The sequence below is a fragment of the Emydura macquarii genome, unplaced genomic scaffold (assembly GCF_026122565.2).
Source record: "Emydura macquarii macquarii isolate MOO-44397 ecotype Brisbane River unplaced genomic scaffold, CSIRO-AGI_Emac_v2 contig_1263, whole genome shotgun sequence".
Classification (NCBI taxonomy): Eukaryota; Metazoa; Chordata; order Testudines; family Chelidae; genus Emydura; species Emydura macquarii.
Window position 1 is genome coordinate 3,868,966 of NW_027131400.1, and position 14,909 is coordinate 3,883,874.

A 14,909-nucleotide genomic window follows, 5' to 3' on the forward strand; every position below is an offset into this window, starting at 1 on the left:
CGTCACAATGTCAACCTAGCTTTGCAAAACTAAGGATTATCTGTTGACCAAGTTGCAAAATTGATAAATGGACTGCAACATGTGCATGAAGAAGGGGTTGATGCAGTAATGAAGGATGCAGCTAACCATGCTCAATCCATGGATCTTTCTTCGGAATTTCCTAAAGAGAGGAATAAGTAGGTAAAAACACTGGACTCAGATGAAGCCTAAAACAAAGATTTCAATATTGAGCAGGCTTTAAAGGTACGATTTGATAATGTTATTGACACGCTGAATGCACAACTTCAGTGGCAATACAAAACATTGTCTGAGATCTCCTCCTGTATTTTGCTTATGAAACCCACAATATGGATCGGCATAACTTAAGCGGGAATGCTAAGAAAAAGCTGGAACAAGCAAAGGAGGTAAAAGAAGTTGCTTTGCTACAAAAGATACCAGCAATAAATCAATACTCCAAGGAGGGAATGAAAGGAGAAACAGCAGACGAAGACGACAAGGATGATTCAGCAGACACTATTGCTGGCAATGGAGGCCTTGGCCTTCAAGGGGAGGAATCTACATATCAGGACCTGCTGGAGGCGGTGAACCAGGACTCAGTTATGCTGGTGAGACAAATGTAATACAACCAGATGAATTTAGCAGGGATCCTGCATTGTGGAATAAAATTGAAGAAAGTTTCAGGAGTTTTCGGATTGCTATGGGTTTTGGATTGCTATTGCTTGTCAGAATAAAAACATTTAAAAATTCTCTGCTTCTGCTTGGGTGATTGGAGGGAAGACATTTGCTGTCTGAAGATCCGTTCTCTTGTCAGCTACATAACAGGTGAATCTGTTATGCAGGACTGGTTTATTTACTCACTATCTTCTGGAAACGTTTACTGCTTTGCCTGCAAACTTCTTTCAAACAAAACACATGCCTTTATCAAAGGATTCAGTGATTGGAAACACTTGAACGTCTTTCTCAACATGAGAAAAGCTTGGACCACCGAAATTGTATGCTAGCATGTATACAGCATGCAATGGCAAAAGGTACAGTTGATGCAGACCTACCTCAGCAGTTTCAGGCACAGTGTCAGTACTGGAGAGATGTCCCTAAGCATGTTGTAGCAGTTATTTAAATTCTTAAGTGAGCGCGGACTCATGTTCCATAGCCACAATGAGCTGTTATGGTCATCACATAATGGTAACTATTTGGGGATTTTGAAGCTGATTTCTCAGTTTGATCATTTTTGGCAGATCATATCACTAAATTTGGACAGAAGGGTAAAGGCAGTAGCACTTGTCGGTCATTAACTACTTGTGAAGAATGTATTGGTTTGATGGGCCAGAAAGTTTAAAAAAAACCACAATAGCTGCAGAACTTCAACAAGCCAAATATTTTTCAGTTATTATGGATTCAACCCTAAATTTATCACATGCTGATTCATTGGCTTTAGCCAATAGAACAGCGATTCCCAAACTCTGGTACACGACCACCAATGGTACACAGGCCACCTCCCAGTGGTACACGTCCACCAACTAATTAAAACTCCAGAATGTTTTTTAAAAACCATTTCACTCCGCCATCTTGACATCTTTTGTGTTCAATAGGAAATGTATCATTTCAGTTCATAATAATCAAACATTCAAACATCATTTTATAATTAAAATTTAAATGAAAAGGTGGCTAAATTATGGGAAGCGAAAGCAAACTGAAACAAAAAGGACCTCTGATGAATCTGAGGAGTTGCAGGTAGATGAAGCTAGCATGACGCTGTCATCAATCATAGCTCAAGCAAGTGAGGAGGCCTTACTTGCATACATAAGGTTTGAAGCAGATATGTCAGTTAAGGAAGAATGTTTGTTTTGTTATTCTCTGCTGAGTTGTACAACAGCAGAGGAGATTTTTTTAAAAAACTGGACAACTTTGTAACAAATAACGGATTACTGTGGCAAAGCTGCATTGGTGTGTGTACCGATGGGGCTCGTGCCATGACCGGCAAGTCAGGAAGTGTTCTGGCAAAAATAAAAAACGTTGCTCCCGCTGCCTAATTCACCAACTGCAGCATTCACCGCAAGGCGCTTGCAGCCAAGAAAATGACTACCAATCTTAAGAATGTTTTAGATCAGGCAGTGAAAGTGGTCAATTTTGTGAAAGCACCACAATCAATTCATGTTTGTTTTCTCTGCTATGTAACGAAATGAGAAGTGAGCATGAAACATTACTTTTCCATACAAAAGTCAGATGGCTCTCTTGTGGAAAGGTGTTGACTCGTCTGTTTGAACTTCGTTCCAATTGCAGATTTTTCTTAGTGATTCATTTTGAGTTATGTGAACGTTTCACTGATGAGTAGTGGCTGTCAAGACTTGCCTACTTTGCAAATATTTTTACACGTCTTAATCAACTGAATGCTAGTTTACAAGGCTTGAAAACAACTCCTTTTAATATTCACAACAAAACAAGGGCATTCTTGAAGAAATTTCAGTTTGCAATTACGGGCATAGAGCGAGGTAACTGCCAATCATTCTCAATGCTGGATGATTTTTTCTCTGAAAACAAAGTGAAACTCCACATGCACCTGATCACTGATATTAAAGAACACTGTCGTGGTCTGAGCTCAGATTTCAGTGACTATTTCCCCGAAGATGTGACAAAATAAAACTGGATCAGGAACCCATTTTCACTGAAGACAACAGCATGCCAAGTGACTTCTCAGGTGAGAAGAGGGACCAGCTAATAGAACTTTCATGTGACGGCACCATGCAACTGGAATTCAGGCAAATGCATCTCAGTGATTTTTGGCTCAAGAGAAGAGAGGAGTACTCTTACATTTCAGACCAGGCATTAAAATTTTTTATACCATTCTACACACGTTACCTGAGTGTGACAGGATTTTCAGCAATGATGGCCATCAAAAACAAGTACAGAATAAAATTAAATATAGAACCAGACCTTCGCCTGAAACTGACCAAGATCATACCAGATATTCACCAACTTTGCTCTGTCAGGCAAGCACATCCCTCTCATTAAAGGCATACCAGAAATCTCAGCTGCAGTAAGTTTATAATGCATTTATTAACATTTTGCAAGACTACAGCTTTTTATATACATAGCTATGCTATGTGTTTTAACACCATTTAGGTTTCAAGATGGTTTTCATACACAATTTGTTTATAAAAAAATGGTGGTGGTACTACAGGTGGTGGCATTTTATGTTGATGGTGCGCAATGTGGTAGAATTTGAGACCCATTGCACTAGAGTAGGTGGAAGCCTTGTTGACTCTGTACTTACACTGATACACAGTTTGGGTTTGGACTTATCAAATTGCCATGGACAATCATATGACAATGACAGTAATATGTCGAGATGATACAACAGCCTGCATCTACAACATCTAAATTGACTGAACCCACTTCTTGTCTATGTTCTTTGTGCTGCCCATTCTTTAAATTTAGTGGAGTTAACAGTATTAACAGCTGTTCAAATGCAGTTAATTTTTTCTAGTTTCTGCAGTCGCTGTATGTTTTCTGTTCAACCTCAACATATCGCTGGAAAACAGGTTTTCTGTGATGATAGGAGCCACTCACTCTTGACACTCAAAAGTCTGTCAGATATATAATGAAGCAACCATGCAGATTCTACAAGAGCGCTCTTTCAGAACTGATTCGAGGGCTTGCCAAATTGTAAGCCTGTCAAAAGATATGAACTAGTCACAATACCCGACTGGAAGCGGCTTCGCTTCAGAGCAAAATGGAACAGGACACCGTTCTTCAAACGGTTTAAAATTACTACCTTGCACTTACAGAAAAGCAACATCAACCTGAATAAAGCAGTTCAGTTACTGCAATAACTAGAATAATTTGTGGCTTCTCTACGAGATCAATTAGAGAATTTTGAAAATGCTGCTAAGACACATGCAAGACTCTTTTATAGTAGTATCAAACTGATCTGACTCTTTCCCAAAAACAAAAACAGTTAGCTGATGAATCGGGAGAACCCGAGGTTTTACTTGAGGATGTCAGAAGTTTCCCATTGAGACTTTTTATGTTGTAATTGACCAGTTCTTAGCTCGTCTTCATCACTGACTGAGTGCCTACAAGTTGCTGAATGACTGCTTTGGAGTACTATTTGAAAACAACTTGCTGGACATTTCTGACGTTCATAATTGTACTACTGAACTTGCTGCTGTTTACCCCAGTGACATGGAACAAGTTTTTCCCAGTGAACTCATACAGTTCAAATTCTTTGTACAGGATGAGCCTGACAAATCTCCAGCCCATTTACTGCAAGTTTCAAGGCAAAGCAGCATTCAAGTCAACATTCCCTAATGTATACATTGCTCTCAGAATTTTCCTGACCCTACCAGTTAAAAATTGTGAAGGAGAACGTACATATTCGAAGATGGCAGTGATAAAAATGAACTGAGATCAACAATGAATCAAAGACATCTGAATGCCTTATCTCCAATGGCTGTTGAGTCAGAACTAATTCGACAAATGGACTTTAATGACATTACACCTTATTTTTCCTCCCTCAAAACTCAGAAGCAAACAATAATTTAAAACGTAAGACATATATTCTTATATCATGTTTTATAAGTTTGTATTTTTGGTTAAATAATGCGATAGAAAAAATGTAAGTGTAATGGATATATAAAAGAGAAACATTTACAGTATATTAAGTGTACCATTGCTATGTACACTTGTTACTGGGAATGATACGCAAAGTCTGACTGTAATTGGTATCCTAAGCTTCTCTCAGATCAATAGATGGTGGGGAAAAGGACCTTTAATGGGATACAAGTCACAGAATCAAAATAATAGTAACATGTAATCTTCTTAAAAGGAATGTTAAACATTCAGGGCATGCATACTAAATCAGAAAATAATGAATAAAAAATGTAAAATAATAAAACTGATTACATTGGGTTTGTTTAAATAATTACTTAAATAAATTTACTATTTTGTTGTTTAATGTTTCAGGCCTGATAAACAATTGACATGTATATTGCTTAATTAAATTAAGATAACAGTATAAAAGGGACATGGCCAGTTTTTAGTTATACCCCCTTAACTTGAGCATTTTAACAGTACTTCACAGGACATCTCAGTAGTCCAATTCTGCTGCTACACCAGTGTAAACTGAGTAACTTTGGTGCACTCAGAGGACTTACCCTGGATTTACGTTGATAAAACTGAAAACAGAATGTAGGCCAGTATATATAATCTTGTGCATTTTACACTGCAGACAGTAATATACTGAAGGAAAGGGGAAAAATGAGAACAGAAACTGTTTGTTGACAAGATGCTGAGTTAGCATTGCCGCAGGAACCTTCTGCATTGCCTGACTGATTTTATTTTTTAAGCTGTAATTTAACCATGCATTAATATAGAAGCAGCCAGGGAAATTAAATGCAAATCATTCTTTTTTGAGTGAGTGAGTGAGAGAAAAATTGGTCCCAATTAGCATGGAGATGAGTCTATCTAACTTTTTATATTGGCTTCCATCGTGTTGTATCCGAATAGAATCAGAGGGATGAGTTCCCACCTTTGTAGATGTAATCTGCCTGCAATTTTTTTGTAAGGCCTAGTTACATATGTTGTGATCTCCATATCTTTGTAATGGAGAAAGATGAAAACACTTTTTTTTTTTCTCTCAATTTTTTTTTGCCTGGCCTTGATGCTAAACAAAACTGACTTAAGATTTCCCTATGTAAATGAGACTAGTATTCTCTCTGTCATGTAGACTGTCCCAGCAGCCTCAACCCAGATGGATTTCTGGGATGGCCAGACAGTGTGCAGAGATGTTATAAGTGGATGAGGGACTCTATTAGGCTTCTTTTTATTCTTCCATAAACTTAACAGCTGCTGATTGAACATGCTCAGTAGTGATTTCCCTCTGCCCCTCCACATACACGCCATTATTAGTTGAGTCTTTATTCCTCCCCAGTCATTACCAACGACTTCAGCAAAAGCCTTCAGTGGGGTCAGGATTTCACCCAAAGTCTTTAATGAAAGTTATGTCTATGACAAGATTCACAGTCTAGTTGAGAGTATTTACAGTGGGGTGGTTTGGAGGTGGATGGGAGGAGTCAGTTGCCTTTTAACCCAAAAATAGCTGAAGGGATCATACTTAAATTTTCTAACTCCTCTTCAGGCATGGACAGCTTCAAATCAAAGCATGAATGTTTCTTAATATAAAAACTAGAAAGCATAATGAAGACTATGGCTGAAGGTCAGAGCCCCAAGAAGTTCCATGTGGACAGCACTTCTTATTAGTCATTCAAAAGCCCTTTACAATACAAGTTAAATGTAGTTACTGGGCAAGTACAGCAATCATCTTAGACTCCAAAATAGGAGCATGACACCTGTCATACTAGATCAGAGAATTGATTGATTCATCTAGTGCTTTCCACCTTTTCTGCTCTCACTTCATTCAAGCACTGACAACCTCATCACTGAACTGAACTGATGCATTCTCTCTTCTTGGGGGGGGGAGGGGGGGAGCGCACACAGCAGTTTAAGAACTACTTGCTATATTGACTGTGTTTTTCTGTTTGTTTGCTTGGTGTCTTTTTTGTGTGTCCCCTCTGCCGCTACATTCAAAACCACTTCGTGTGCTATGTAGGGTGTGTTTTGTTTCTTGTTTTTTTTTTTGGCTTGTTGTTATCCTGCTTCACCTAAAAAAATGGGGTGGGGGGTGTCATCTTTTACGCACAAGCAACTACTTTGGATTTGCAACTCATTGAGTGGCCTGATCCCTTCCCATCAGACTAAGAGGCAACTCTTTCTTTTCCTTATCTCATCCAAACCCATTCATGTGGGACTCTGCAGATCACGAGGAGAAGCTCTATCAAGATTCCTAGATTGGGACCAGAATAAAAAACTTGGCATTAGTAAAATGTCAGTTGGAAATTTTAGGGTTTTAGTCCTCTAGCTGGGGTTGAATGGAAACCATACATCTAAATTGTGTGAGATTATAAAGATATATGTAGAGCTTTACTTTTTCCATAGTGAGGAGCAGTAGTGTTCTAAGTTAACTATCTTGTGATAGTCTTTTGTCACTGTAAGAACTGCAGAGGTTATGTACAGAAGGGGCAAATGTTACTAAAACAATAGTTGGACACTCTGTTGTACTCTTTATCTATTCTAGATCTGAAATCATGGCAAGAAAAATAACCCGTTAATTCTGAGGTCCTCTTGTGGAATGATCTGTGGAAATGCAGATTAGCAAAATGTACTTTCAAGTTCGTGTCTCTGATTTTGCAGGTGTGGGCACTGTAAGCAGTTTGCTCCAGAATATGAAAAGATAGCCAAAACTCTGAAGGAAAATGATCCTCCCATTCCAGTTGCCAAAATAGATGCTACTGCAGCCACTGCTGTGGCAGGTCGTTTTGATGTTAGTGGCTACCCAACCATCAAAATTCTGAAGCAGGGGCAATCAGTTGATTATGATGGATCCCGAACAGAAGATGGTAAGCAGTGCTCCCTCTCAGTTCAATGTAATGAAGCAAATTAAAAGGTGAAGTAGCATCTTACTATAAGTGGAGTTTTTTTAAACTCCCTGACCCATTTGTATGGTCTGTTCCTGAGCATGCAGCAGATTCATTTCAGTTGATTTTTAAATGGAGGAATGTTAGTCAAGAATTTTTTAGGATCTTTTAAACAGCTTCATGTTACAGTATAACTCCACCAGGTAACAGATGTCACTGATATCCAACGGATCCTCCCCCTGTTACTAATGCACAGTAATTTGGCTGTTAAAGTGGTACTCTTAGCTGGCTTCTCTCGGAGCATGAAACATTAGTATCAGTATCGTATATTGACAATGGCTATGAAGCTGCTACTTCTTTGTCACTTAATGAGATGTTACTGTACTTCAGTCCAGACTGTGAGAAAAGCTGGCTGTCAAAGAGGTATTACAAAATGCTCAGTAAGAAAAGGAGACACTGAAATAACTTGTTGCAATGTACTGTACTTCTGCTCTGTAAATCTGGAGGAGCATGAATTAAAATATTGACTTTGTTTTATTGCTTTCATTTCTGTGGGGTCCATTCACAAAACATAAAGTATGAAAGGAGCCCACACAAGTAAGTGGTGTGGCTAGGAATAAAATTCAGGAGTTTCTTGGTCCTAGCCATCTGCTCAATCCAAGACAATATTCAATCACTCATGTCACACATTCTTGGTGACCTCATCTTCCTCATACACAAGCTACAGCACTAGAAAAGATGCAGGTGGCATGGATATGCAGAATTACGAACTTGTGCATTAAACTCTTTTTCAGCAATTGTGGCTAAAGTTAAAGAGGTTTCTGATCCAAATTGGACCCCTCCGCCAGAATCTACACTGGTGTTGACCAAAGAAAACTTTGATGAAGTAGTGAATGATGCTGACATAATGCTGGTGGAGTTCTATGCCCCATGGTAAGACAAAAAGCAAATTTCTCCTCTTTCACAGACGTGGCATGTCTGTAAAAATGGAAGGGGGCAGCGGGGACACCCACCTGTCTAATTTAGTTTTCCTATAAACCTGCCCCTTCTTAAAATGGCTTGCTTGATTGACTGCATCCTTAAAATGATATTCTGTTTTGAATATGTTCTATATTTAAATGGGAAGACGCCCTATACTGAACTTGGAATTTGAAAGACCTCTTTCTCAGGAAAGGGGGGGCAGGGCATAGCCATGCATAGTGGAGTCAAATACTATGCAAATGTTTCTGGCTATAACCTACTTCGTTCCTGATCTTTTTAACAGCCCTGTTACTCCAGACCTGAGCTTCTGTTGAGGAAAAAGTTAGCTGCTGGTTTGTTTGTGTGTTTGTTCCCAGCCTCTGCCTCACCCCTCCCCCAGGCTGTGACAAAATCATTGGTCACTTCAAACTCTGAACGTAATTTATTGTTGAGATGTAGCTCTCAGCAGATGAAAAGCTAGCAGAGTAACTCTTTGTGCAACTTATCCCTCCTGAGATATTCCATATTTAATAGGATGAGGACAGAATGTGGTTAAAACCACATCAGGTACTTCTCTGAAGAGTCAATATTAAGAATTTAAGAGCTGTACTTATTTCCTATTCTGAAAATGTAAATTTTCCCACTTCACAGGTTGGCAGGTAAGATGCATATACTGGGTATTGTCACTTGCAAAATCTCCCTGTCCTCTTTCTTTTCATTTTTTTCTTTAGGTGTGGACATTGCAAAAGGCTTGCTCCAGAGTATGAGAAAGCTGCCCAGGAGCTCAGCAAACGCACACCCCCAATTCCCCTAGCTAAAGTGGACGCCATTGCTGAAACAGATCTCGCAAAGAAGTTTGATGTCTCTGGCTATCCAACGCTGAAAATCTTCCGCAAGGGCAAGCCTTTTGACTACAATGGCCCACGAGAAAAATATGGTAACAGATCTTACTATCTGAATTAGAATTGGCAGGAGGGAAGGGTGGATCACAAACATTTTGAAGTAGACTTGTAGAGCATAAGGACTACGTCTTGTTTACATTCTGCTGTTGGTGTAGCTGGAGCGATAGGGCATGGAAAACTGCATTGTCTCTTTTGCCTAGGTTAACAGGATTAACTGAATCTTGTAGATTCCTGGGTCTTCTAGCACCTTTTTATACGGGAGACAATGCAAACAAGTTTACAGAAAGTTAAATATAGGTGACAGAGCAGTGCCAGTATGGGCAACCATTCCACTGCACTATGATGTCTCATTTAAGTACTGACGCTGTGTTGAGTACTGTTTTTAACAAGATTAAAACCCAGGAGGAATTAGTCGGTATTTTCAGGTGGTGTCTGTATTTTTTTGGGATGCTCAATTTCAGAAAGATCGAGCTTGAATTTTCAGAGGAGCCACGTAATCGCCAACCATTTGAATTTGGTGGAAGAGGTAGCTGCTCAGGTCTTCTGACAAGCAGCCCTAAATTGAGCACCTGAAATTAAAGGGCCTAAATCTTCATGGTTTAGTGTTTTTTGTTGCTATAGTACATGTGTTTAGAAAGCTGGAACTCCAACTAAAATGTAGTTTTACAAGATTGAAATTGCTACAGAGGTACAATACCTGAGCCTTGCATTCAAGTACATCTTCTGAATAACTTTTTTTGGTTTTGTGCCAGGTATTGTTGATTACATGATTGAACAGGCTGGCCCTCCATCCAAACAGATTCAGGCTACCAAACAAGTACAAGAATTTCTGAAGGATGGTGATGATGTCATCATCATTGGCATCTTTAATGGAGAGATGGACAAAGCCTACCAGCTGTATCAAGATACTGGTAAGTTACATTTTTAAAATACTAAGCTAAATGCATTTGTGTTCTCCCATGGCCTGCATAGGGGGAGTGTTCACATACTTCTGTTCTGAGTTCAATTTTTATTTTAGCTTCTCTTAAATCCTTAGGAAACTGGTTAACATCTCAGGTAGAGGTCCTATGAGGACTAGCTATTTCCTAATGTCTGGGACAACTCTAGGGTGAGTTGTGTCAGAAAAGAAAGGAGAATTTCTGTCTGCTGGTAGGTGACCTATTCCAAGACTCTGGAAAGAAACCAATCCTGACCTCTCTGTTCCCCTTCCTGCCCTCCTGACTCTTCCAGATGAGACATGCCCACACTTCCTTGAGTAGGGAGCCAGCAGGAAGAAACTGGCTGTATGGTTGCAACAGGAGGTCAGGTCAGGGGTGGGAGAAGAACTGACACAGGGCCAGCAGTATGAGTTTGTAGAGAAGCAAGGCTGGTGGATGAGAGGCAATGAAGGAATCTGGGTATATTAGCACCTGAGGCATATTTTCCTCAGGGGAGATAGTAGAAGCTTGGAGAATAGGGGCTCTCTATATTGGTGGTTGGGAGTAGAAGAGTAGGGAAAGGTGTGAACATTGACAATCCAGTTACTCCTTCTCAGTGCTCTAGGAGGAGTTCAGTGTTTAAATCTAGAAGAGGCCAAGCATTGGCGAAGGAAGGCTGGACACAGATCTTTCTTGAACCAGTCAGTGCCCCTCTTGGCATCCACCTGAGGGGATAGAGGGCCACAAGGATTTCCCTTTTTTCCTCTACTCGTGGTGAAGCATGCATGTTAACTCTTATTACTCTGATCACTGGCATGGCAATACTGCTTCACAATTAATCTGGACATCCAAACACAGCAAACGGTTGCACAGTCCCACATTTGGAAGAGAGCCAGAAATATTACTCTGGAAGGTTGATATTCCAAAATATATATAAAAGCAGCTATTTTAAGTTGCTCAGGGTTTTGGAATACTAGAATAAATATAGGGGAGAGAGATTCAGAGGGGCAGAATTCAGGTGAGGTGCATGCTAAACTTGTCTCCAGATTCTCACCTGTGTGTGGAAATATAGTACTCAATAACCGATGCAGCATAAAGTTATAAAAGTTAAGTCTATAAGATATCACATTTTCCATATCTTGGGGCAAGGGGAGAATTTCCTCAAACTAGAGTTCAAGGATTTTAATTTTAGGCTAGGTCTAGACTGCCCTGCAGTTTGGACTACAGGGGACATGACTAGCAGTGTGCACCTAAGTGCTGTGCTGTAACTCCCCTGTGTGGATGCTCATAGACTTTTTAAAGTCAGAAGGTATCCTCATGATCATAGTCTGACTACCTGCACATTGCCAGCCACAGAACCTCACTCACCCATTCTTGTAATAGATCCCTAACCTTTGTTGGAGTTACTGAAGTCCTCCAATCATGGTTTAAAGACTTAAAGTTACAGCAAATCCACCATTTACACTAGTTTAAATCTGCTCCAGGCATGACACTAAAAGTCTGAATTAATGTAATCCTGTTTTGAAGAAACTAGGCACCTCTAAGTTTGTGCCTGCAGCATCCGCATGGGGAAGTTACAGTGCAGCACATTAATATGCACTACTATTCACACCCACAATAGTCTGAACTGCAGGGTAGTGTCAACAAGTCCTCAGATGCAGTAGCTTTTAGTTACTAATTTTTTTTTCCTTCCCAAACTTTAATTTCTCAGCTAATGCCTTACGAGAAGATTACAAGTTCCACCACACCTTCAGCAGTGAGATCGCAAAATTCTTGAAAGTGACTCCTGGAAAACTGGTGGTCATGCAGCCTGAAAAATTTCAGTCAAAACACGAGTCCAAAATGAATGTTTTGGATCTTAAAGTGAGTAGTTTTCCAGGCTGTTATCAAAAACCAAGTCTGCTTGAAGTTTAGATGTTTCTTTAAGATTATAAGGGCCGGATCCAAGCCCCACTGAAGCCAATGGGAATCTTTCCACAGACCATTTGGCTTTGGAGCAGGCCCTAACTGTTTTGGTTTGGTTTTGATTTTGATTTTGGTTACAGTGGGCCTGATTTCTTCCCTCCTTCCCCCCGCTCTGGTTTTAAGCTGGTGTAACTCCATTGACCTCAGTGGAGTTACTCCTTACTCACTGGTGTAAGTGAAAGGAGAATAGAACCAGCTTTTTGCCTCTTAAAATCACTCTGTCCTTTTTCCACTTCCACAGACTTCATGAGACCAAACTGAAGGAGTAATTTACTTCTCGTGTTCAAGGACATCAGGGATTTATGTGCATCTCTTTAAATACAAAATATATATAGAAATGTACAACTTGAATTTGGTTTTTAACTAAATGTAGCACTCTTCTTTTACTTTAAACAGGATTCTACTGATGGCTCTGAAATAAAGGATCACGTGGTAAAACATGCTTTGCCACTAGTTGGTCATCGCAAGACCTCCAATGATGCTAAGAGATATGCTAAGCGTCCTCTAGTGGTTGTCTACTATACCGTAGACTTTAGTTTTGATTATCGTGTTGGTGAGTTTAACTCTCTAGTGACTTCCCCTAAAATAATTGCCTTTGGGATGGGGGGAGGGGGCAGAGGGAGAGAGCGATGAGCAGCTAGAAATTGCTAATTCTTTTGTGTTCTGATGATTTCAGCTACCCAGTACTGGAGAAGCAAAGTCTTAGAGGTGGCCAAAGACTTCCCTGAATATACTTTTGCCATTTCTGATGAGGAAGATTATTCTTCTGAAATAAAGGACCTGGGGCTGATTGACAGTGGGGAAGATGTTAACGCTGCAATCCTGGATGAGGGTGGCAAGAAATATGCCATGAAACCAGAGGAGTTTGACTCTGATGTGCTCAGGGAATTCATTTTGGCATTCAAAAAAGGTGAAAACTCCAAAACAGGGTTGGTGGTTTTGGGTGGGGCAGGGAAGTTGTGTGCATGCTCACACATTCACGGGGGCGGGTTGTGTTGTTGTTTTTTTTTTTGGGGGGGGGGGGTTGTTTTGGTGGTGGTTGGGTATTTTGTCCCACTTTTCTCCACTGCAACCTTCCTCTCCCCCTTCCCAATCCATTTGATATTACATATGACTTTATATTGTGGTCACAGCCTCAAAACAGAACTGTCAGACAGATGATGGCTTGTTCTTGCCCCCTTCTTGCATTTGTATCTTCATTAACTTTGTGTTGCTCAGATTATAGTGGCATCTGGGCAATTCTAGCTATGTACTAACACACTGTGTGTGTCAGTCACTTCAAAGGTTTGGTAAAGCCAACATTTTCTTACAACTTGCTCATGAAATGTGTGTGTTCAAGTGCCAGCAGTCCATTATTCATATTCATTGCTAGTGTAATGAACAAGTATGTGTCTGATATAATGGTGATGGACACAAATACAAGAGAGGAGAAGATCTTATCAAAAATGTCGAGGGGAGGAGAGAAGAGAGAGAGATTGAAATCTGATTGATTGATTGCTTCGCCCCTGGAGGAGATGCAGCAGTGAGTGAGGCAGACAGCCAATCAGAAGGCAGCTTCTTCCTCCTTCTCCGCCCCCCCCCCCCCCTCCCATCCCCTTGTTCTCACATGTATTTTTTCAAAACATTCTGTGGCACACTTGTTTGGGCCTGACAACACACCAGTGGGCTGTGGCACACCGGTTGGAATACTCTGTATTAGTTTCTCTCGCTCTAGAAGAGGTTATAGTGGTCAGACTGCTGCTCTTAATTCTGTCTCATGGTGGCCTCTTTTATTGACTTCACTTTGTTTCTTTTCTAGGAAAACTGAAACCCGTTGTGAAATCGCAGCCAATACCAAAAAATAACAAAGGGCCTGTGAAAATTGTGGTGGGTAAAACATTTGACACCATAGTAATGGATCCAAAGACTGATGTCCTGATAGAGTTCTATGCCCCCTGGTGCGGACACTGTAAGCAACTGGAACCTGTGTATGCTGAGCTGGGTAAAAAATACAAGAACCAGAAAAACCTAGTCATAGCCAAGATGGATGCTACTGCCAATGATGTGACAAATGATCACTACAAAGTGGAAGGATTCCCCACCATCTATTTTGCTCCCAGCAACAACAAAAAGAACCCTATTAAATTTGAAGGCGGGAACAGAGATTTAGAGCATTTGAGTAAATTTGTAGAGGAACATTCAACAAAACTAACCAGAACAAAAGAAGAGCTTTAGATGAGATGAGGATGGAGAAAGAATTGTTTGTATGTTGTTGTTTAAAGCAGGCTTCTCACAAAATTTGTTGGGGGAACAATTCAGCAGTTTGAGCAAAGGGGATTCTGGGGCAGAAAAAATATTGCAGTATCTGATTTTTGTATTACAAAAAAAGAAATCATTCTGGACACTGAACTTCTCTCTCTGACATGAATGTCTTTAGACTAGTTATTTTGATCTTTGGATTAAAATAGTCTTTATTTTTTGTGACTACCTTAAGGTTGATCATTTTTTTATTACAGTACAGTTTGTTTTGTTCTTAATTTTTTTTAAACTCTTAACATTTATCCAAAAAAACCCTGCCAAACAAGCTTGTTTCTGCCTCTTCATATTTTGTTTTTTAAGTCCTTTCTTTTTTTTAAATTTGAACTGCTTCATATAGGTGTATCGTTTTTCTGGTTTTGAGGATGAGAAGATAATTTTGAGACAACTCGGTCTTG

General features: G+C 39.9%; 1 protein-coding gene across 1 annotated transcript; it reads left to right on the forward strand.

Annotated features, from left to right (window-relative positions):
• The first annotated feature begins 347 nt into the window (after positions 1 to 347).
• PDIA4 (protein disulfide isomerase family A member 4) lies at positions 348 to 14,682 on the forward strand. Its single transcript, XM_067550409.1, has 10 exons — positions 348 to 616; positions 1,662 to 1,805; positions 7,249 to 7,454; positions 8,267 to 8,405; positions 9,164 to 9,369; positions 10,087 to 10,245; positions 11,963 to 12,114; positions 12,613 to 12,769; positions 12,893 to 13,126; positions 14,015 to 14,682. Exons 1-10 carry the CDS (start codon positions 348 to 350, stop codon positions 14,428 to 14,430), a joined length of 2,082 nt encoding a protein of 693 aa, XP_067406510.1. The 3' UTR covers positions 14,431 to 14,682.
• The last annotated feature ends 227 nt before the right edge of the window (positions 14,683 to 14,909 follow it).